This window comes from Eumetopias jubatus, unplaced genomic scaffold, assembly GCF_037043125.1.
Source record: "Eumetopias jubatus isolate StellerSeaLion01/CBP00866 unplaced genomic scaffold, mEumJub1_p1.0 scaffold_3, whole genome shotgun sequence".
Taxonomy (NCBI): Eukaryota; Metazoa; Chordata; class Mammalia; order Carnivora; family Otariidae; genus Eumetopias; species Eumetopias jubatus.
In genome coordinates this window covers 119,687,380-119,710,296 of record NW_028274809.1, presented here as the reverse complement: position 1 = coordinate 119,710,296, position 22,917 = coordinate 119,687,380, and the positions used below count along the sequence as shown (strand labels likewise).

The following is a 22,917-nucleotide window of genomic DNA, read 5'->3' as shown; positions in this document are numbered from 1 at the left end:
TTCTCATTTAATGCAAGTTACCCAGGAATACATTTTAAAGTTTCTGAGCATTTGAATTTATTTTAAGCTGCAAATCTTAACAGAGCTCTAAATGTGGATTTCCCGCCCCCCCCCCGCCAAAGATTTACAGATCCAACTGCTAAAACCACTGGGTAACAGCTCTGAAAGCATGAGTGAGGGGCAGGGATGATGTGACCATGACAGTGAGGAAGAGCCAGTATAACAATGTGGTCTGAAAATCACTACTGTGGCCAGTGGGAGTTCAATTCCACTGGCAATGTTCCAGATGTTTTCTAGAACTACTTGTTTGAAGGACGGGAACCTGCTTTCTGCCAGTGGTATAGGTTTGCCCTTAGCAGGGGTGTGGAGAGGGGTGTGGGGAGCAGAGGAAACAGCAATCACTCTCCCATATTTCTGGGCAGAGCTCAAACAGGCCAGTGACCTTCCACTGCTTCAGCTTCTGAGAAGGCTCTGAGGCAGGACACCTACAGACGAAAGCACGCTCATTCCTGTATTTCACAAGTGTTGAATACCTGCAAATTTCAGGCATTGGAGATAGAATGTTGAATTAGATATGGTTCTTGTCCTTATGGGAATTACAATCTAGTGAGATATCATGTACCAGAGTTTATATAGTCAAGGAAGTGACTTGAGCGTGTAGGGACCAAAAAGTTGTTCAATATTCAATCTAATTGGAACATAGATGGTGAGGGGCAAGACTAAATAACTAGGGGTCAGGTAATAGAACACTCTTGTTAAGAAGCTTGGGCTCCATTTTAAGGGCAGTCGTGTTTTTAAGCAGAGAGTGACATCATCATATTTGTATTTTGAAAAGAAACAAGCATTGTGGAGCAGGACATGACTAGAGGTAGCAGGATCTTGCAACAGTGCCGGTGAGAAACAGGTGGCTCACAGGAGCCTTTTGGCAATAGTGGTGGTTGGGGGGGAAGGTATTTAAGAGGAAATTGTTTATCAGTTGGATGTGGAGAGTAAGAGAATAAGCTGAAGTTTGGTTTCTGGCGGCAGGGTAGATTGTAAAACTATTGCTCAAGTTATAGAAAATATAAGGTGGAATAGGTTTGGGGTGATTAGAATTTGGGCCTCTCTCATGGCTATGATTATCACCTGGGTGTTGAAGAATGGATGGACTCTCATACCGAGAGGGCTTCAAACAAGAAAAGAAAGGAACCAGGACAGAGTTCTGCTGCCCACTGATGTTTAGGAAGTGGGAAGAGGAAGAGAATGCTGCCAGGAAGTGACACGGGGGTCTAAGAAGAGTCTGTTGGAGCAGTTGACAAGCAGGACATTGGTGATCTTTGCGAGCAGTTTTCGTGCAGTAGTAGTAGCCAGATTTCATCAAGTTGAATGGTTAATGGGTATTGATAGAGGGTCTGCTGGTGTAGACACTACTTCCAGGAGGTTTGTCTTTATATCAATTCCTTAGAGCTGCTCTATCCAGAAGTTTTCTGTCAGTTTCTTAGAGCAAAACAAACCAGGTGGCTTAAAACGACAGAAATGTATTCTCACAGTTCTGGAGGATACAAGTCTGAGATCAAGGTATCTGTAGAGCTGGGCTCCATCTGAGGTTTTGAGTAGAATCCTTTCTTGCCTCTTCCTAGTTTTTGGCAGTGGCTGTCAATTCTTGGTGTTCCCTTGCCGGTAGACACATCACTCCAATCTCTTTGTCCATCATCATATGGCATTCTTTTGGTGTGTTTCTTTCTTTTTTTTTTAAGATTTTATTTATTTATCTGATGGAGAGAGAGAGAGAGCACAAGCAGGGGGAGCAGCAGAGGAAGAAAGAGAAGCAGACTCTCTGCAGAGCAGGAGCTCGATTCCAGGACCTTGGGATCATGACCGAAGCCAAAGGCAGACGCTTACCTGACTGAGCCACCCAGGCGCCCCCTCTTGGTGTGTTTCTGTCTTTACACGGCACTTTCTTATAAGGACACCAGTCCTATTGGATTAAGATCCACCTAATGACATCTTCTCAGCTTGGCTACATTTACAAAGACCCTATTTCAAATAAGGGCACATTCCCAGATACCAGGGATTAGGGCATCAACATATCTTTTTGGGGGACACAGTCCAATCCATAGCAGTCTTTCAAGGGGAGGCTGGGAAGAGCGTCCTTAAAGTAGAAGTATAGACTAGAGAATACCAGGAAATGAAGACAAGTTTCCCTACATGACAATGGCCAGTCTTTTTTTTTTTTTAATTTTTAATTTTTAAAAAAATTTTTTTGAGCGAAGAAGAGAGAGAGATTTGGGGGACAGAGGGAGAGGGAGAGAGAGAATTCCAAGCAGGCTCCACACCCAGCGCATAGCCCGACGTGGGGTTCGATCTCATGACCCTGAGATCGTGACCTGAGCCTAAATCAAGAGTCAGACGCTTTACCGACTGAACCACCCAGGCGCCCCAACAATGGCCAGTCTCGAACAGAAAGGTGGAATTTCAGTTCAGAGTTTACTAGCCAACCCTTCTTTCTGTGTCACATCAGGCCTCCCAACCCAGACAGCCATCATTGCCCTTCAGTGATTTCACCTCCTCTTGGTCAGATCTTTGTTTCACTTCTAAAGAGTTGACAGACAATTTTGTGTCCTAAGACTGATGGGTTTGTCCAGAGCAAGTCCGCCACTGGCTTTCCCTGGAATATGAGAATACTGTGTTCCTACCTTTTCCTGGTCAAACACATAGACACTATGCCTTGAGAAGCGTAAGTTTTAAAAAAGTGTGAGAGGACTATAAGAAATCTAGCATTTTTGTTGTTTCCCATGCACATTTTCTTTTTTTTTAAGATTTTATTTATTTATTTGAGAGAGAGAAAGAAACAGCATGAGAGGGGAAAGGGTCAGAGGGAGAAGCAGGCTCCCCGCTGAGCCGGGAGCCCGATGTGGGACTCGATCCCAGGACTCCGGGATCATGACCTGAGCCGAAGGCAGTCGCTTAACCAACTGAGCCACCCAGGCGCCCTCCCATGCACATTTTCAAATTGGAAATTGCCTTGCATCCTGCTATAACTTGGAAGTGCACACTTCCATACAGGGAGGTCAGTGCAAAAGTGAAGGGGTGGCAGATTAGTTTCTGGCCCACCCTCTCTGACTCCCTCATGGCACCTTCTGATTCTCCCACCCTCCCCAGTGTTCCTCACTTTCAGGCTGCTCATGGCCTGCAAACAAGGTACATCTGTACATACTTTATTAGGACGCCAGGAGCTGTAATGGTAATCAGGGCACCAAAGATGAATAAGCCAAGTTTTATCTTAGGGAGGGCAATGTGATAAGCCCTAAGGATATCCTGGAGAAGAGGAGTTGATGAGTATGCCTGGGGCCCGGGGACTGGAGAAGGAAGCTCCTTATTCTCTGGGTCAGGGTATTCTCTTGAAATACACCTGATTCAGAAAATGAGCACCTTGGGGCGCCTGGGTGGCTCAGTTGGTTAAGCGTCTGCCTTTAGCTCAGGTCATGATCCCAGAGTCCTTGGATCGAGCCCCACATCGGGCTCCTGGCTCAGCAGGGAGCCTGCTTCTCCCTCTCCCTCTGCCTGCTGCTCTGCCTACTTGTGCTCTTTCTGTCAAATTAATAAATAAAATCTTAAAAAGAAAATTAAAAAAAAAAGAAAAGAAAATGAGCACCTCGGTTGGTACTCAACCCCTTGGCTGCTAAAACATCGAGAGGCACCTGATTGTGAGCAAGACCTTTTGGAAATTGTTATGGATGGAATTATGTCTCCTCAAAAAGTCGTATATTGAAGTCCTAATCTCTAGTGCCTCAGAATGTGACTGTATTTGGAAACAGGGCCTTTAAAGAGGTAATTAAATTTAAATGAGGCCTTTAGAGTGGGCCTTAATCCGATATGACTGGTATCCTTTTAGAAGAGATTAGAATCCACAGAGAGCCTCCAGGGATGTGTGTCTACAGAGGAAAGACCACGTGAGAGCACAGCAAGAAGGTGACCATCCGCAAGGCAAGGAAAGAGGTCTCAGAAGAAACCTACCCTGCCGGTACCTTGATCTTCTAACCTCCAGAACTGTGAGAAAATGGATTTATATCATGTAGTCATGTAGTTTGTGGCATTTTGTTTGGGCAGTTCTACCAAACTAATATGAGAATGGGCACTATTAATTCTCCTGGTTTCTTTATACTGTGACCCATCATCTGATGGTAGCATCCTATGGAGAGCTGGTAAGGGGCTCTAAGCTGGGTGCGGTAGGGAGAAGCAAATAAGGTTGAGCAGACTTACCTCTTCTTGCCCAGTGTGTTCAAGGAGTTGCTTTCTGCCACCTGGGCTTATGTTACACTTCATCCAGTTAACATCTTTGCCACTTTAAAAATACAGGGTTAGGGGAGGGAGGCTAACTCTGTTTTAAGTGCTGATTTCCAAGTACAATGAACTCATGAGATGTTCCCTTTTCAGATTCATCCAGGGAAGCAAACCTTCTACATTTCAGATGATAATAGTGAATCAGAAGCAAGCTGTTTCATGGCACATGAAGCACAGACATCACTTCACCAACTGATATTCTTATTTATTTATTTATTTATTTGAGAGAGAGAGAGAGAGAGAGAGAGAGAGAGAGATACAGGGCTCCATCCCAGGACCCTGAGATCATGACCTAAGCTGAAGGCAGGTGTTTAACAGACTGAACCACCCAGGTGCCCCACCAACTGATATTCTAATAACTTAAATGTGGTGGTAGGAAGAAATTAAAAGTGTATATGCACATGTGTGGAATTTACCTGGGAATGATGAGGCACAGGAAGAGAAGGATGAAAAATAAACCACCTATTTATTTTTGTTTTATTTTGTTTCGTCTTTTTTTTTAGAAGGGCTGTAAAAATTCTCCTGTCCATCTGTGGCAGACAGCCTTACAGAGTAATCCATCCTTGGATTTCTCCCTCTCACGAGCAGTCTTTCTTCATCTGTCTGCATTTCCATACTTCTCACTCGCTTATATATTTAATGTTTGTCCCCCACCCAAGCCATCTTGCCTATTTTGAATATATTTCCTTGAAAAACTATATAATAATAGTTATTTTGTATACATTTTAAAATTTTATGTAAAGGATACTGTGCCATAAATCTCATTCTGCTTTCATAAAATGTTAGGTCTTCAGGACCTATTCATGTTACTTTATATGACATGCTTCTGTTTGGCACATATTACTCTATTGCATTCCCATAACATAGCTCTTTTCCTGTACTCATACTTAGGTTATTCCCAACTGTTCCTGCTTCTATGAACTTTTACGTGGTTTCTAATGAACCTGCCCTGTAGTGGTGTTTTTTTTGGGGGGGGGCGGGGTGGGTACATATGTCCTAGAGTAGATGTCAGAGGTTTTGGGCTTATGTATTTCATTTCAGTAAGTAATGCTGGATTGTTCTCAGAAATGGTTGTACAAGTGTAATTTCTAATGGTAAATATTAGTAGTAGATATAAGCTACATAAACGAAGTTCCTTAGGTTCTTTGATACTTTTTAAGTCTGAAGCATTCCTGAGACCCTACATTTTGAAAGCCAATGATTTAGTCTACAAAAGTATTGGTAAAAATCATCAATTATCAAATCTACATTAAGTTCATGTTTCCAGGGGTGCCTGGGTGGCTCAATCGGTGAAGCATCTGGCTTCGGCTCATGTTGTGATCTTGGGGTCCTGAGATCAAGCCCCTGCATCGGGCTTCCCTGCTCAGTGGGGAGCATGCTTCTCCCTCTGCCTCTGCGACATTCCCCCTGCTTGTGCTCTCTCTCTCAAATAAATAAATAAATAAATAAATAAATAAATAAATAAATAAAATCTTAAAAAAAGAGAGACATTACTGTTAAAAAAAAAAAGCTCATGTTTCCAGTGAGGTATTGTCTTATCTTCAAGTGTTCACCTATTAGTAAGCATGTTACCTACTTTTTTTCACCATTTGGAAGAAAAGCAAATTAGCTCCCAAGTGTGAAAGGTCTCTTTTATCCTTCTAGGCTGGGTTGAAAGGAGGGAGGTACTTCGGAGGGCAAGGAAAGCAGGCTTGGTGAGTGTGGAAGGACAGGAAGTGTGGCAAGCCCCATCCCAGGAGCACAGTGTGAGGGCAGTGCTGAGGCCTCAACTGTCAGAACTTCCAGAGGCAAGCTGGGAAGGTTTCCGCTCATTCCAGGCCAGGACCAGGGGCCACCGTCGGGACTAGGGCTTTTGGTGTTGAGTGAAGACACTCAGGATATTAACCATAACAGGTCATTTTCCAGTCAAATGTGGTGTCCCCAGCCTGACTGGTGAGTAACTAGGAAGCCCTCTGTTTCAGTGTGTGGTCCCTTTAAGCAGCAGCTGTGTAACTGTTCCAGTAACTGAACTGGGGTCCATTCTCAGGTGTCCAAGGCTCACCCAGGGAGCCTGTCCTTTTTCATTCCAGGGTCTGACCCTTGAAATTTTGTGGAACACGTGTCAAGAGGCTGGAATCAGTGCCCTGTACCCTAAATGGCCAGAGAAATAATAAACCAAAACAATAGATTCATATCTCATTTACCAATTGCCTAAAAACTTTCTAGTAGTTTGGACTGTCACTGTTTGGTGGGTGCCTATGCAGTCACTCTGTGTGATGTGTGTCAGTGCACGTGACTAAAAGTCAACAAACACACACACAAAAACATGTTCACCATACAGAGAAAACAACCTTTATATATATGTATATATATGTATATCTATATTTTGTTATATTTCTTGTTTCTAAACATTTTATGTTTTTAAGTTTTTATTTAATTTTAATTTAATTTTTTTCCTTTTTCTTTCTTTCTTTCTTTCTTTTTTTTTTTTTTAAGAAATCATTGGAGATAAGGCAAAGCAAAAATCACCTTTAACATTACCTCCAGGCTCGGGTGCCTGGGTGGCTCAGTTGGTTAAGCGACTGCCTTCGGCTCAGGTCATGATCCTGGGGTCCCGGGATCGAATCCCGCATCAGGCTCCCTGCTGAGCAGGGAGTCTGCTTCTCCCTCTGACCTTCCTCCTCCTCATGCTCTCTCTCTACCATTCTCTCTCTCTCTCAATAAATAAATAAAAATCTTTAAAAAAAAAAAAACATTACCTCCAGGCTCAATCCCCCGTCTCCCTCCCTTGGGCCCTGCTCCAGGCAATTACTATGCTGAGTGCGTTGTGTATGATTTCAGTCGTTTAGTCTAGTTAGCATCTGTCAGCACACATAGTTACAAATTTTTTTCTTGTGATGGGAACTTTTAAGATTTACTCTTAGCAACTTTCAAGTATGTAATACAGTATTATTAACTATAGTCACCATGCTATATGTTATATCCCCAGGATTATTTATTTTGTAACCAGAAGTTTGTACATTTTGACCTTCTTTACAATTTTGCCCACTTCCCATCCGTACCTCTGACAATCACCAGTCTGTTCTCTGGATCTATGAACTTGTTTTTTTTGTTTGTTTATTGTGATTCCCACATTTAAGTGAGATCATAAGGTATTTGTCTTTCTCTGCATTAATTCAGTTAGCATACTGTCCTCATGGTCCATCCATGTTGCCACTGGCAAGATTTTCTTCTTTTTTTATAGCTGAATAATATTTAATTGTATATATATATATATATATACACCAGGTTTTCTTTATTATTCATTCACCAGTGGACACTTAGGTTGTTTCCATATATTGACGATTGTAAATAATGCTGCAATGAAATGGCTGTATATCTTTTAAAGTTAGTGTTTTCATTTCCTGATTGGTACATAGGCCCTCATGTGGCAGTTTTTAATGTATACAAATATGTATAGTCTTTCAGGACCCTGAAGTTAAGCCCCACTGGCTACCAGAGCCAGGCAATCTAGAGGTGTCCCCTGGGCAACAGTCACAAAAATCAGGGTGCCTAGATGAGGGTGCCAGCTCCTGTCTGGGAATACTGGCAACCCAGAATGAGGTAGAGGGAGAGCACACAGCTAGTATCCACTGGCATCCATCCCTAGAGAATACTCCAACAGCCGTTAGTGTGCCTGCCCCTCAGGCTGAAGCTCCAGGACCAGCTAATAGGCCTCTTCCACAGAAAGACTCAGGGGTGTTTCAGTCGGCTGTCTGTGACATGCCCTGCGGGTGGTGCTGGCCAAGAACCAGCTCTCTGATTGTTGCAGTCCCATCCCACCAGACCCAGGAAAGTGAGCCCCACTGGCCCCCAGAGCCACGCAAGCAAGCAGCGTCCCCTGAGTGGCAGCCATAAAAACTGGGGCATCAGCTGAGTGTAAAGGCTCCCCTCTGGGAGATCCTGGTGCTCTGGTGGCAGAGTACAAAGACAGTGCCCACCTTCCAAGGTTTCTGGAGAGTATGACTGAGGGCCTTCAGATGTGTGTTTGACTAGAAGCCTGCTCCTTAGGTCAAGCCTGTGAAGATAAGTTAATTGGCCTTCTTCATAGAGAGCCTGGGCTCCTCAGTCTGTTGCGTCTCTGCTCTGCCCCATAGAGGGGGGTGCAAGCTGGATGAAAACTCTTTCTCCGTTGGTTAGATTCCAGTGGGACTACAGAGCATAAGCCCTGTCAGCTGCAAAATCAGGTCACTAGATGGGGGTACAAGCTCCACTCCAGGAGATACCAGAGGGCTGGAGGGAGGCATAGGGGAGTGCAAAGATGGCGCCCACAGGCCTCCGTGTTTGGAGAGAATTTCCGCAGATCCCTAGATGTGCATTAATGTAGATGCCAGGCCCTCAGGCCAGTGCTTTAACATGAGAAAATAAGTCTCTTTCACAGAAAGTCTGGGTAGGCACTTTTCAGTTGGCTGCCTCTGTGCTCAGTCCTGGGGTAGGTGCATTTGCATGTGAACCCTTTAAGAACAACTTCTCAGTTCACCATAGTCTTGTGAGTCTTGTGGATGCAAGCCCCATTAGATGTTTTGGGGGCTCATTTCTAAGATGCAGGTAAAAGTCGGGGTGCCACATGTGGGGTCAAAACCCTGCACTCCTCGGAGAGAAGCTCAGGGTTTTGAGTTCCCTCCTGATTGGGGGTTGCCACACCTCTGGTGGGGTTCACACCTCTGGTGAGACTGAGTCCGCCTCTCGTACCACTCTGATGTGGGTTTTTTTCATTTTTATGTGTAGGAGTTGCTCAGCTAGTTTTTAGCCTCCCCTTTCCCGCCCCTGGAAATTGTTCCATATGTAGCTGTGGATTCAGTGTGTATTTTGGTATCCCTAGAGACTCCTTCTTAAATAGGTTATTAGTTGGTTCTTTCAGCTGTACTTAATTCCCTCTTACTGTGCAGGAACCGTATTCATGTTGTGGTAAGTGCAGGAGAGGGCAAGTGTTCTATAATCCTCTGATTTGGTTTTGTTCTTCACAAGGACTTTTTAGGTTGTTTTTGTTTTTGTTTTCCTGTTAAGTGAGACAGGAAGACTAAGACTAGAATGAGCTAAAGTTAGGCATTTCCTTTCTTCCACGTTGATGAGGCTCTGGTAAAATACTTTTCCTTGAGAGCAGGCCTTTGTTGAGGGGAACAGAATGTGCTGAACATATTTTCTAATGGTCCCTTTCCCCAATCTCTTGCTGGAAGCATGAGGGGCCTTTTCTCTGATTTTCACCCTGAGAACCTGGTGGTGTTCCTTAAGGTCCCCCTCTTGGGCCATGTCCCCCAGAGATTTTTATCTCAAAGCTAGTGCATGGTTCAGCCTTCTGCAATTAGTCAATTACCCTCTGCATGTTTCTACCAGTTGCTGGCTCCAGAGATAAATTGTGATTCTCTGTATTCACCCAACTCTTCAGTTTTTGGGGACACAATTCGCCTTGTGACCTGAATTCTCTGATGGATCTAAGAAGAGTTGTAGATTTTCAGTTTAATCAGTTTTTTTCTCTTTATGAGGATGGGAGTCTTAATCTCCAATTATTTTTACATGTTACACCAGAGCAGTTTTTTAAAATAGGTTCTTTGAGAGTATTTTACATTGGCAATCATGTAGTTTGTGAATAGAGTTCTATTTCTTTCTTTTCTCTTTGCTTTTTGTTTATTTGTCTTGCCTTATTGCAAGAACAAAACCCCCAGTGCAATATTGTATACACGTGGTGAGTAAGGACAGCCTGCATTGTTGCCAGTCTTAGGAAGAAAGCATTTGGTCTTTTGCAATTAAGTCTGATATTTGCTGCAGGTTTTTCATAGATATCCTTCATCAGGTGGAAGAACTTACCCTATTTTCTTGGCTTGCTGAGAGTTTTTATCAATTGATGTTGAAATTTGTTAAATGCTTTTGTATCTATTGAGATTATCATAGGGCTTTTTTTTTTCCTTTTATCTTTTGAGATGACAAATTGCATCATTTTATTTCCAAATGATGAGTCAAACTTCCTTTCCTGGAATAAACCCACTAGATTATTATCAGTTTCCTGGGGTTATGATAGGAAACCACTACAAACTGGGTGACTTAGAACAACAGAAACCTATTGTCTCAGAACGCTCAAGGATAGAAGTCTGAAATCAAGGTGTCAGCACGGCCATGCTTTATTTGCAATCTGTGGGTGAAGGATCATTCTTTGCCTTCCCCAGCTTCTGGGAGCTCCAGATGTTCCTTGGTTTGTAGCAGCACGGTTCCATTCTGTATCTCCATCTTCAGGCATTTCCCCTGTCTCTTCACACTGTCTTCCCTCTATATGTGTATCTGTCTCTGTGATCAAATTTCCCGTTTTCATAAGGACGGCAGTCATATTGGATTAGGGCCCACCCTTTGACATTATCTTAACTTAGTTAACTCTGCAGGGAACTTAAGCTATGGTCTGAATGTTTGTGTCCCTCTCCCCCAATCCATGTGCTGAAATCCTAACCACCAATGGTGAGGTTATTAGTAGGTGGAGCCTTTGGGAGTTGCTTAGGCATGCAGGTGGAGCCCTCACAAATGGGATCAGTGCTGTATAAAAGAGGGCCCGGAGCTCTCCTTAGCCCCTTCCACTATGTGAGGACATGATGAGAATGCACCAGCTGTGAACCAGGAAGATGACCCTCACCAAAACCACCATGCCGGTGCCTTGACCTTGGACTTCCCAGCCTTCGAAACTGTGAGAAATAAATTTGTTGTTTAGGAGCTACCTAGTCCGTGGTATTTTATTAGAGCAGCCTGAACAGACTAAGACAGCTTATTTCGAAATAAGGTCACATTCTGAGGTACTGGGGGTTAGGACATCAATGTATCTTCTTTTGTGTGAAGATGCAATTCAGCCCATAAAAGTCACGATGTGTGATCATTTTAAATATTGGTAGATTTGAGTTTGAGTATTTTGCTAAGGATTTTTGTAATCGTGTTTATAAAGGATTTTAATTTGTACTATTTTTTTTCTTTTAATGACTTTGGTTTTGGTGTCATAATGTGGTTTCATAAAATATTTTGGGAAGAGTTCCTTCCTCTTCTTTTTTCTGACTGCTTTTAAGATTTCCTCTTTGTCTTTTGTTTTCTGCATATTCATTATAAATCTAAGTGTGATTTTATTTTTTATTTACCTTGTTTGAGATTTACTCGTTTTCTTGCCTTTGTGAAAAATTCATAGCCATCGTCTTTTCACATGTTGCTTTTGTCCTATTTCTCCCTCCCCGCTTCCTCCCCCTCCCTCCCTCTCCCCCTCCCTCCCCCCTCCCTCCCTCCCTCCCCCTCTTCCTGCCTCCCTCCCTCTCCCCCTCTCCCTGCCTCCCTCCCTCTCCCCCTCTCCCTCCCTCCCTCCTTCCCTCTCTCCCTCCTTTCCTCTCCCCCTCCCTCCCTCCCCCTCTCCCCCCTCCCCATCTCCCCCCTCCCCCTCTCCCTCCCTCCCCCCCTCCCTCGCTCCCTCTCCCCCTCTTCCTCCCTCCCTCCCTCTCCCCCTCTCCCTCCCTCCCTCCTTCCCTCTCTCCCTCCTTTCCTCTCCCCCTCCCTCCCTCCCCCTCTCCCCCCTCCTTCCCTCTCCCCCTCTCCCCCTCTCCCCCTCTCCCCCTCTTCCTCCCTCCCCCCCTCCCCCCTCCCTCCCTCCTTCCCTCTCCCCCTCTCCCCCTCTCCCCCTCTTCCTCCCTCCCTCCCTCCCCCTCTCCCTTCCTCCTTCCCTCTCCCCCTCTCCCCTTCTCCCCCCTCCCTCCCTCTCCCCCTCTTCCTCCCTCCCTCCCCCCTCTCCCTCCCTCCCTCCCTCCCTCCTTCCCTCTCTCCCTCCTTTCCTCTCCCCCTCTCCCCCTCTCCCCCTCTCCCCCTCTCCCCCTCTCCCTCCCCCCCTCTCCCCCTCTCCCTCCCCCCCTCTCCCCCTCTCCCCCTCTCCCCCTCTCCCCCTCTCCCCCTCTCCCCCTCTCCCCCTCTCCCCCCTCCTTCCCTCTCTCCCTCCCTCCTTCCCTCTCTCCCTCCCTCCTTCCCTCTCTCCCTCCTTTCCTCTCCCCCTCCCTCCCTCCTTCCCTCCCCCTCTCCCTCCCTCTTTCCCTTTCCCCCCTCTCCCTCCCTCCTTCTCTTTCTCTCCCTCCATCTCTCTTTTGTTCTCTCTCTCGTTCTCTCTCTCTCCCCCTCCCTCCCTCTTTCTCTGTCTCTCTCCCTCTCATTCTCTCATCCTCTCTCTCTCTCTCTCTCTCTCTCTCTCTCTCCCCCCCCCCCCGCCATCAGGACTCAGTTGAAATTTTGCTAGATCTTCTCACTTCGTTTACTTGATCTCTTAAGCTCTTTTATGGATATTCTGTTTTCCTGCTTCCCCGTGCTGTATTTTGGGTAATTTCTATCACTATTATTTTCCCTCTCAGCAGCATCCTATCTGCTGCCAAATCTGTCCATTGAATTTTTTTTAAGATTTTATTTATTTGTCAGAGAGAAAGAGAGAGTGAGCACAAGCAGAGAGAGAAGCAGGCAGAATGAAAAGCAGTCTCCCCACCAAACAAGGAGCCCAATGTGGGACTTGATTCTAGCACCCTGGGATCATGACAGGAGCCGAAGGCAGATGCTTAACCGACTGAGCCACCCAGGCATCCCTGCCCATTGAATTTTTAAGTTTCATTAGGACTTACCCCATTTTAGAGATTTTATCTGGTTCTATTTCAAATTTCTGGGTCACTTCCCATAGTTTCTCTCCATATAGTTACTTTATTTTACTTTTTTAAAAGATTTTATTTATTTGACAGAGACAGACACAGTGAGAGAGGGAACACAAGCAGGGGGAGTGGGAGAGGGAGAAGCAGGCTCCCCGCTGAGCAGGGAGCCTGATGCAGGGCTCGATCCCAGGACCCTGGAATCATGACCTGAGCCGAAGGCAGACGCTTAATGACTGAGCCACCCAGGAGCCCCTCCATGTAGCTATTTTAAAGCATGTTTTTCTTCATACATAATAAACATGTTTATTTTCTTTTAAAGAAATCTATAGTGGGTATTTTTGGTAGTCTTTTGTTTGTAATGGTTCTTACAATTTTTGTTTCTTTTGTATAGTACTTCTTTCCTTTGATAATAATTTTTGGGGGTTCCTTGAGGCCTAGGATGAAGGGATTTTTCTTTGGAGAGGATTCATATTTGCTTTTACCTCTAGCACTACCAATTCTGTACCATTTTGAACTGACAATGCTTGAGATTTCTTGGACAACTCTGGTGATGCCAATTTGGGTCATTCTGCTAGAAACCTCCCTCCTTCCCATCATTCTGCCTCTCATTCTGCGTCTCTATGTCTGTCTCTCATTCTGCCTCTCTGTCTGTCTGCCTCTCATTCTGTCTCTCTCCTCTCCTTCCTCAGAATGATACCAAGGCAACTTTCTCCAAAGCCCTGTGGGAGTGGCTGAAGGATAATGGAGCAGCATTCTTTCTACTTCACTCTGGCCCTGAGATGAATCTGTTTGACTATGGGGTTTCTCAGAGTCTCCGTCTTGGGCACAACCTGAGCCTTTACTTAAATACCACCTGTTTCCCCACAGCTAACTTTAGTATTAATTGGCAAATTTCTTCAGGAGAAAAGTGCTTTTTGAATTTTTTGCCTACTTCTCTTGACTTTTGTTTTAGACTTGATAATAGCTACTATCTTGCCTAATGAATTTAAAAAGCTTTTTTTTCCCTTAAAAGTCAGCATTTGAAGCTATTTCAACAGAGTTTGGTCACAATAAGATGGCCTACCATTACCTAAATCCTTATTTTTATATCCAGAGAAATCACTGCTTTCTACATCTCATTTATCAGCTTTTCATTCATTTCTTGATAGGATATCTGGGTCTCCTGCTTCTAGCTTGAATACTTCAATGGTGACATCTGAGTGTGGCCCCAATATTCCCTCTCTCTCCAACCTTCCAAAGTGATTTGATTTGTCTAATAATGATTTTTTTCATTATTCTTAAAGTCCAATAAACTTTGTCAAGAAGTGTCTTGGCATTTATTTTGTGTCAGATCTTTCTTAGTCATGTTCTCATTAAAGAAAGCTCTATTTTACCAATATTTTTATTTATTTTATTCTTTATTTCTTCCTCAAGGACAACAAATATACATATATTGGATATCCTTTGTCCCACATCTATACTTTTTCTCCAGTTCTTTATCTTCTGTGCTCTTTTTCATTTCATTTTGCTTAGTTTTTTTTTTTTTTTTTTAAAGCTTTTATTTATTTGAGAGGCCTGGGTGGCTCAGTTGTTAGGCGTCTGCCTTCGGCTCAGGTCATGGTCCCAGGGTCTTGGGAACGCCCAAAAATTATTTATCAAAGGAAAGAAGTACTATACAAAAGAAGAAACAAAAATTGTAAGAACCATTACAAACAAAAGACTACCGAAAATACCCACTATAGATTTCTTTAAAAGAAAATAAACATGTTTATTATGTATGAAGAAAAACATGCTTTAAAATAACTATATGGAGGGGCGCCTGGGTGGCTCAGTCATTAAGCATCTGCCTTCGGCTCAGGTCATGATCCCAGGTTCCTGGGATCGAGCCCCACATCGGACTCCCTGCTCAGCGGGAGGCCTGCTTCTCCCTCTCCCACTCACCCTGCTTGTGTTCCCTCTCTTGCTGTGTCTCTCTCTGTCAAAAATTAATAAATAAAATCTTAAAAAAAATAAAGATTTTATTTATTTGAGAGAGCGAGCACACAAGCAGAGGGAGCGGCAGGTAGAGGGAGAGGGAGAAGCAGGCTTCCCGCTGAGCAGGGAGCCCGAAATGGGGAGGTGGAGGGGTGGGGTTCAATCCCAGGACCCTGGGATCCTAAGGAAGCTGCTTAACCAACTGAGGCACACAGGTGCCCCGCATTTTGCTTAGTTTTCTACAGTCTGTGCAGGTTATCCCTCTTTTCAGCTGTCTGTTGTGTAGTTGCTTCTAATGTGGCTTTCCTTTTTCTTAATGTATTTCTCTTTCATTTCTTTTCTAAGCTCTTTCAGATCACGTTAAAAATTCTTCTGCAGTTTTATTATGTTAAAAATATTTTTGTATTTCTTTTTTTGACCTCTTGTTTCATAATGGCCATATTTAATTTCTTTTACAGGAAATGCATTTTCTCTGTGTTTTGTAACAATTCTTTTGATGTGCAAACAAGAATTTCCTTTGTCTTTTGTTCCTTATACTGTGTCATTTTTTTGGGCAAATGGCTGCATACTTTTTCATAGATTCTGTGCTGGCTCATTTTTTACTATTACTCAATTTAAGGGACCCACTCTAACAGACCAGTTATTTGCTGAAGAGACATGTTGGTGTAGCGGGAGACACCTAGTGTGTGAGCTGGGACATTAGCTTAGGCCTTAAAACTGGGATTCTTGGTCACCGGCACTCTTCTCTCAGGTAGCTGGTTAGCAGGTAGCCTTGAAGATCACAGGTCTCTAGTCAGGTGATTTGAGCTTTATTTATTTTCATCAGCAGCTCCTTAGTTAACTATCACTCACCTTTTGTTTCTTCACCCTCACACATGGATGGGTTGTTAGGGAAATGCTTGAAGAGAAATAGCTAAACTAAACATAAATGATGGTGGGAAAGTTCCTTTACTCCAGAATCTGAATATCCATGTCAATCCTGCACTACAGGACTTTTGGCAAGTCTGAGGAAATTTGAGCACGTGGACTGGCACAAAGATGCTTGTTACTGTTGAGAGCATACTAGCCTCTATTTCTCATCAGAAACAAATGGGACTTTCCTTGGCCTCTTGGTCAAAAACCTTATTCATTTTTGGGTTAGGAGATATCAAAGCAAACATTGCCTGGGCAAAGTTAACCAGGCAAGGAATACTTGATTAAAGACTATTGCAATAGGGAGAGAAACTGAACTCACCTCAGCTGAAACAAAAGATGGGAGAGTTTATAAGAGCTGGGGTGGGGAACGTGGGGATTGTCATTGGCCATTTGTGTCTGCTAATTGGCCTTGCCCAAAGAATAAGTACATTTTCTCTTATCTTCATGACAGGAAGGAGTTTTATACTTGGAGCAAGGCACCCCCTGAAGTTAGGCTCCTACCTTACCATGGAGATCTTCTCTGATGATTACATTTCAGAGACATCCCAGGTCCTTGAGAAAGGCATTCCCTGGATCTTAAAGCTGGCAAGGGGCTTTTAAGGAGGTTTATATACATTTCAAAGGGAGTAGAGTTAAGAATTTATGGTTAGCAGTTCGTATTTGTGTTACGTGTCGCTGGCGTCTGAGCCGTTGGCTGGCAGGCATCATGGATCAGGTGTTTTGTATTTGTAAATTAAAACAATTCAAAATAAACTTATCTTTTTTCCATCATAAAAAAAAAGAATTTATGGTTAGGTATTCTAAGGTAAATGTTTTATGTTAGCAAAAAGGAAAGGGAGTTCAGGGGTCTATGGATAAGACATCTGTTTAAAATTAAGTCGAACTGAGGGGAGTGTTAAGGCCATCATGGCCAGGGGGTGCTCTCTGGTCAGGAAATTATTGCTCTTCAGCCAAGACACTCTCCCCTCCCTGTCCCCCAGCCCTCTTCACCTTCTCCCCTCCCCCTCCTCTTTCTGACCCAGCTGCTGGATCCTATATCACTGCTTGGTTCCCAGTGTCCTCCCTGGGCAGAGTGTCAGTGCCCACCCAGAGCCTCTGGGGCTGGGGAGGGGAGGGGAGCAGGGTGTGGGAGCTGTGAAGGAAGTAGAGCTGCCTCCCCCAATGCAAGGTGGCAGGGGAGGTCTAGGGGGCCCAATCCCTGGAGAAGTGGATTGGGTAGATGAGGAGCTGGGGGCTAAGAAAGCAGTCTGCCTCCAGGGGACTCACAGAGGCTGAAGTGCCCAACCAGAATACACAGTGCACTTGTACTGTCCCTGGAGTCTGACTTCATTTGCATTTCTGTGTAACATCCCTGTGCCTTCTTGATGTAGGACCTGTCGATTTCTCTTTGGGCTGTCAGAAGGTGGAGGAAAAGATGGGCTGGCAACAATCTCTGCAAGAATCAGATGTGTCCAAAGTCCGCACCATTTACCTCAATGAACCCCTTAGGAACAGTTTCTGCAAAAACTCAATCAGGTGAGAAGTGTGTGTAGCTGGGAGGAGAGGAAGGAGGAAGATGTGGTCCTCACCTGCAAGAAACAATTGGTGTGGATGCTTCAGGCTATAACAGTTGTCTCAGGCCTTGAGAAACTTTGAATTCTCAAGTTCACCACCAAGAATAGGCTGTGTTTTCATCTCACGTTCAAGGTTTCTTTCTGAGTTGGCCTCTCCTCTCACTTGTGCCTGTTCATGGCAATACCAAGCAGCACACTGCCATTTGGGAGCTCTCTTTAGTAATACCTACCTATGACGTAAAGTGCTTTCCAGTGGAATCTCACCGATCTGCTGAATTGTCCACCAATATCCTATATTAGGGAATTGAGCATTTGGCTTCTTTTTTGTTGTTGTTGTTGAAGTTTAGTTAACATACAGAGTTATATTAATTTCAGGATTACAATATAGTGATTCAACAGTTCTATACATTACTCAGTGCTCATCAAGATAACTGTACTCTTAATCCCCTTTACCTATTTCACCACCCCCCCCATTCACCTCCCTTTGGACAACCACCAGTTCATTCTCTGCATTTGAGTCTGTCTCTTTTTGTTTCTTTTTGAAATTCCCATATGACTGCAATCATATAGTATTTGTCCTTCTCTGACTGACTTATTTCACTTAGCATTATACCCTCTAGGTCCATCCATGTTGTTGCAAATAGAAAGATTTCATTCTCTTTTATGACTGAGTAATATCCTGTTGTATATATGTGTTATACCTTTACCCATTGAACTATGGATGGACACTTGGGTTGCTTCCATATCTTGTAAATAATGCTGCAGTAAATATAGGCGTGCATGATCTTTGTGAATTTAGGTTTTCGTTTTCTTTGGATAAATATCCAAAGTGAATTACTAGATCATATGGTAATTATATTTTTAATTTTTCAAGGAACCTCCATAGTGTTTTCCACAGGGGCTGCACCAATCTGCATTCCTACCAACAGTGTGCAAGGGTTCCTTTATCTCCATATCCTTGTTATTTCTTGTTTTTATTTATTTTTTTATTTTAGCCATTCTGACAGGTGTAAGGTGATATTTCATTGTGATTTTAATTTGCATTTCCCTGATGATTAGTGATGTTGAGCATCTTTTTGTGTATCTGTTGGCCATCTGTATGTCTTCTTTGGAAAAATGTCTAGGTCGTCTGCCCATTTTTAATCAAGATTAATTGTGGGGAGGTGTTAAGTTCAATATTTTGGATGTTAACCTCTAATTGGATATATCATTTGCAAATATCTTCTCCCACTCAGTAGGGTGCCTGTTTGTTTTGTTTATGGTTTCCTTCACTGTGCAAAAGCTTTTTATTTTAGTGTAGTCCTGATAGTTTAATTTTGCTTTTGTTTCTCTTGCCAGAGAAGACATATCTAGAAAAATATTTCTACAACCAATGCCAAAGAAATAACTGCTTAGGAGTTTTATTATTTCAGGTCTCACATTTAGATATTTAATCCATTTTGAGGGTTTTTGTGTGTGTGTGTGTAGTGTAAGAAAGTGGTCCAGTTTCATTCTTTTGCATTTAGCTGTCCAATTTTTCCAGTACCATTTCTTAAAGAAACTCTTTTCCTCATTGTATATTCTTGCCTCCTATGTCATAGATTAAGTGATTGTATGTGTGGGTTTATTTCTGAGTTCTCTATTCTGTTCTATTAATCTATGTGTCTATTTTTGTGCCAGTATCATACTGTTTTGATTACTATAGGTTTATTGTAAATCTTAATCTGGGACTGTGATATGTCTAGCTTTGTTCTTCTTTCTCAAGACTGCTTTGGCTACTTGGGGTCTTTTGCAGCTTCATACAAATCTGAAGACTATTCTAGTCCTATGAAAAATGTTGGTATTTTGATAGGTATTGCTTTGGGTAGTATGGAAATTTAAAAAATATTGATTCTTCCAAACCATGGGCATGAAATATCTTGCTATTTGTTGGTGTCATCTTCAGTTTTTTTCATCACTGTTTTAGAGTTTTCAGAGTACAGGTCTTTCACCTCCTTGATGATTAAAGTTTATTCCTAGGTATTTTATTTTGGTGCAATTGTGAATGGGATTTTTTTTCTTGATTTCTCTTTCTGTAACTTCGTAATTAGTGTATAGAAACACAACAGATTTCTGTATATTAACTTTGAATTCTGCAACTTTACTAAATTCATTTCTCAGTCCTAATAGTCTTTTGGTGGAGCTTTAAGGGTTTTTCATATATCATCATGAAACTGCAACTAGTGACAGCTTTTCTTCTTCCTTATCAATTTGGATACCCCCCCCTTTTTTTTTTGAATTGCTGTGGCTAGGACTTGGCGGTACTATTTTGAATAAAATTGGTGAGAGTTGACACCCTTTTCTTGTTTTTGATCTTCGAGGAAAAGCTCTCAGTTTTTCACTGTTGAGTGTAGTGTTAGCTGTGGGTTTTTCATATAAAACCTTTAGTATGTTGAGGTACGTTTCCTCCAAACCTATTTTGTTGAGAGTTTTTATTAAGAATGGATGTTATATTTTGTCAATTGCTTTTTCTGCACCTATTAGGATGATCATATGTTTTTATCCTTTTTCTTATTGATATGATATATCACACTAATTGATTTGCAAATATTGAACCACATTTGCATCTCTGGAATAAATCTTACTTGATCCTGGTGAATGATTCTTTTAATGTATTGTTGGATTCAGTTTGGTACTATTTTGTTGAGGATTTTTGAATCTATTCTCATCAGGGATATTGGCCTGTCATTTTCTTTTTTGCAGTGTCTTTATTTGGTTTTGGTATTAGGGTAATGCTGGCCTTGTAGAATGAATTTGGAAGTTTTCCTTCCTCCTCTTCTTCTTCTTTCTTTTCTTTTCTTTTCTTTTTTTTTTTTTTTGGAATAGTTTGAGAAGACTCTTTTTCAAAAGTTTGGCAGAATTCACCCGTGGAACTATCTGGTCCTGGACTTTTGTTTGGAGTTTCTTGGTTACCAGTTCAATTTCAATATTAGCAATCTGTGTGTTCAAATTTTCTATTTCTTCCTGCTTCAGTTTTGGAATATTGTATGTTTTTAGGAATTTATCCATTTCTTCTAGGTTGTCCAGTTTTTGGCATGTAATTTTTTCATAATATTCTCTTATAATCCTTTGTATTTCTGTGGTGTTGGTTATTTCTCCTCCTTCATTTCTGATTTTATTTGAGTCATTTTTTCCTTGATGACTCTGGTTAGAATTTATCGATTTTTATCTTTTTTAAAGAACCATTCTTCGTTTCATTTGTTTTTTCTAATGTTTTAGTCTCATTTTATTTATTTCTAATCTAATCTTTATTGTCTCCTTCTACTAGCTTTGGACTTCATTCATTCTTCTTTTTCTAGCTCCTTTAGGTGTAAGGTTAGGTTGTTTGAGATTTTTTTTTAATTTCTTGAAGTAGGCCTATATCACTATAAACTTCCTTCCTTAGGTTTTACTGTGTCCCAAAGATTTTGGACCACTGTGTTTCCAGTTTCATTTGTCTCCATGTATTTTTTGATTTCTTCATTGATTAGGTGCATGTTATTTAGTTTCCATGTGCTTGTGTTTGCTTTTTTTTTTAAGATTTTATTTATTTATTTGACAGAGAATGAGCACGAGTGGGGAGGAGGGGGAGAGGGTGAAGCAGGCTCCCTGCTGAGCAGGGAGTCAGACAAGGGGCTCAGTCCCAGGACCCTGGGATCATGACCTAAGCCAAAGGCAGAAGAGTAACCGACTGAGCCACCCAGACACCCCATATTTGTGTTTTTTACAGTTTTTTTTTTTTTTTTTTGTAAGTGATTTCTAGCTTCATATCATTTTGGTCAGAAAAGATGCTTGATACTTTTTTTTGCAAATATTAGCATTTTGCCACATTTGTCTTATTATTCCTTCTGTCTCATACATATAAAATTTTTTCTCTATGTAGTCTCTTTCTCATACACACATACATATATATCACACATTTTTTTCTGAACACTTTGAGATTGGATTGCAAATACGCCTATTTACATCAGTGTGTATTTCCTGAAAATAAGACCATTTTCCCTTATAGACATAGTATAATTATAAAAATCAAGACAGTAACAATTTGATATTATTATCTAATCTATAGACCTTATTCAAATTTTACTAATTACTCTACTAATGTCTTTTTTATGTTGTGTTAATCACCATACATTACATCATTAGTTTTTGATGTAGTGTCCCATGATTCATTGTTTGCCTATAACACCCAGTGCTCCATTCAGTATGTGCCCTCTTTAATACCCATCACCAGGCTAACCCATCCCCCATCCCCCCCCCCAGAACCCTCAGTTTGTTTCTCAGAGTCCATAGTCTCTCATGGTTTGTCTCCCCCTCCGATTTCCCCAATCTTCTAAATTTACAAAGACTTGTTTTATGGCCTAACATATGATTTACTCTAGAGAATGTTCTATGTGCACTCGAAAAGAATGTGTATTCTGCTGTTTTGGATGGAATATCCTGTTTATATCAGGTCCTTCTGGTCTAATCTGGTTCACAGCTACTGTTTCCTTGATTTTCTCTCTGGATCATCCATCCATTGATGTAAGTGGAGTGTTGAAGTCCTTTACTATTAGCTGTATCACTGTCAGTTTCTTCCTTTATTACTGTTAATGTTTGCTTTTTGTGTTTAGGTGCTCCTAGGTTGAGTGCATAGATATTTACAATTATTATATCCTCTTGTTGGATTAATCCCTTTATCATTGTGTAGTGTATTGTCTCTTGCTATAGTCTTTGTTTTAAGGTCTATTTAGTCTAAGTATTGCTACCCCAGCTTTTTTTTTTTTTTTTTTTTTTTTTTTTTTTAGCTCCCATTTGCTTGGTATGTTTTTTCATCTCTTCACTTTCTGGTCTTTAGGTCTGGAGTGAGTAACTTATAAGCAGCTTATGGATTATGTTTGTTTATTATTGTTTGTTTTTATCTATTCAGTACCCTATGTATTTTGATTTGAGCATTTAGTCCATTTACATTTAATTATTGATAGGTATTTACTTCCTGTCATTTTTTCCCAATTGTTTCTGGTTGTTTTCTGTTCTTCTCTGTTCCTTTCTTTTCTTGCTCTTTTTCTTTGTGGTTTGATGGCTTTCTTTAGTGTTATGCTTGGATTTCTTTCTCTTTATTTTTTGTGTAACTATTATAGGTTTTTGATCTATGGTTACCATCAGGATCATCTATATGAAATCTTATGTATTTAGCACTCTATGTTAAGTTGATAGTCACTTAAGTTCAAACACATTTTAAAAGCACTAAATTTTTACTTCCCCCTCTGTTTTATTATATGATGTCATATTTTATGTCTTTTTATTTTGACCAGTTTTTTTGGAAGGTAATTTTACTACTTTTGTCTTTTTTTTTTTATAAAGTATATATTTATTTATTTTATTTATTTATTTGAGAGAGAGAATGAGATAGAGCATGAGAGGGGGGAGGGTCCGAGGGAGAAGCAGACTCCCTGCTGAGCAGGGACCCCCCCCCCCCGATGCGGGACTCGATCCCGGGACTCCAGGATCATGACCCGAGCTGAAGGCAGTTGCTTAACCAACTG

The 22,917-nt window shown here is 41.9% G+C and overlaps 1 protein-coding gene across 1 annotated transcript in view; it reads left to right on the top strand.

Annotated features, from left to right (window-relative positions):
• The first annotated feature begins 17,220 nt into the window (after window positions 1-17,220).
• The window catches only part of LOC114211960 (phospholipid-transporting ATPase IB-like), a 229,618-nt gene continuing 223,921 nt past the window's right edge, over window positions 17,221-22,917 (top strand). Inside the window, exon 1 of the mRNA XM_088021973.1 lies at window positions 17,221-17,357. Coding sequence (XP_087878099.1) covers window positions 17,257-17,357 — 101 coding nt within the window. The 5' untranslated portion in view covers window positions 17,221-17,256. The remainder of the gene's footprint in view (window positions 17,358-22,917) is intronic.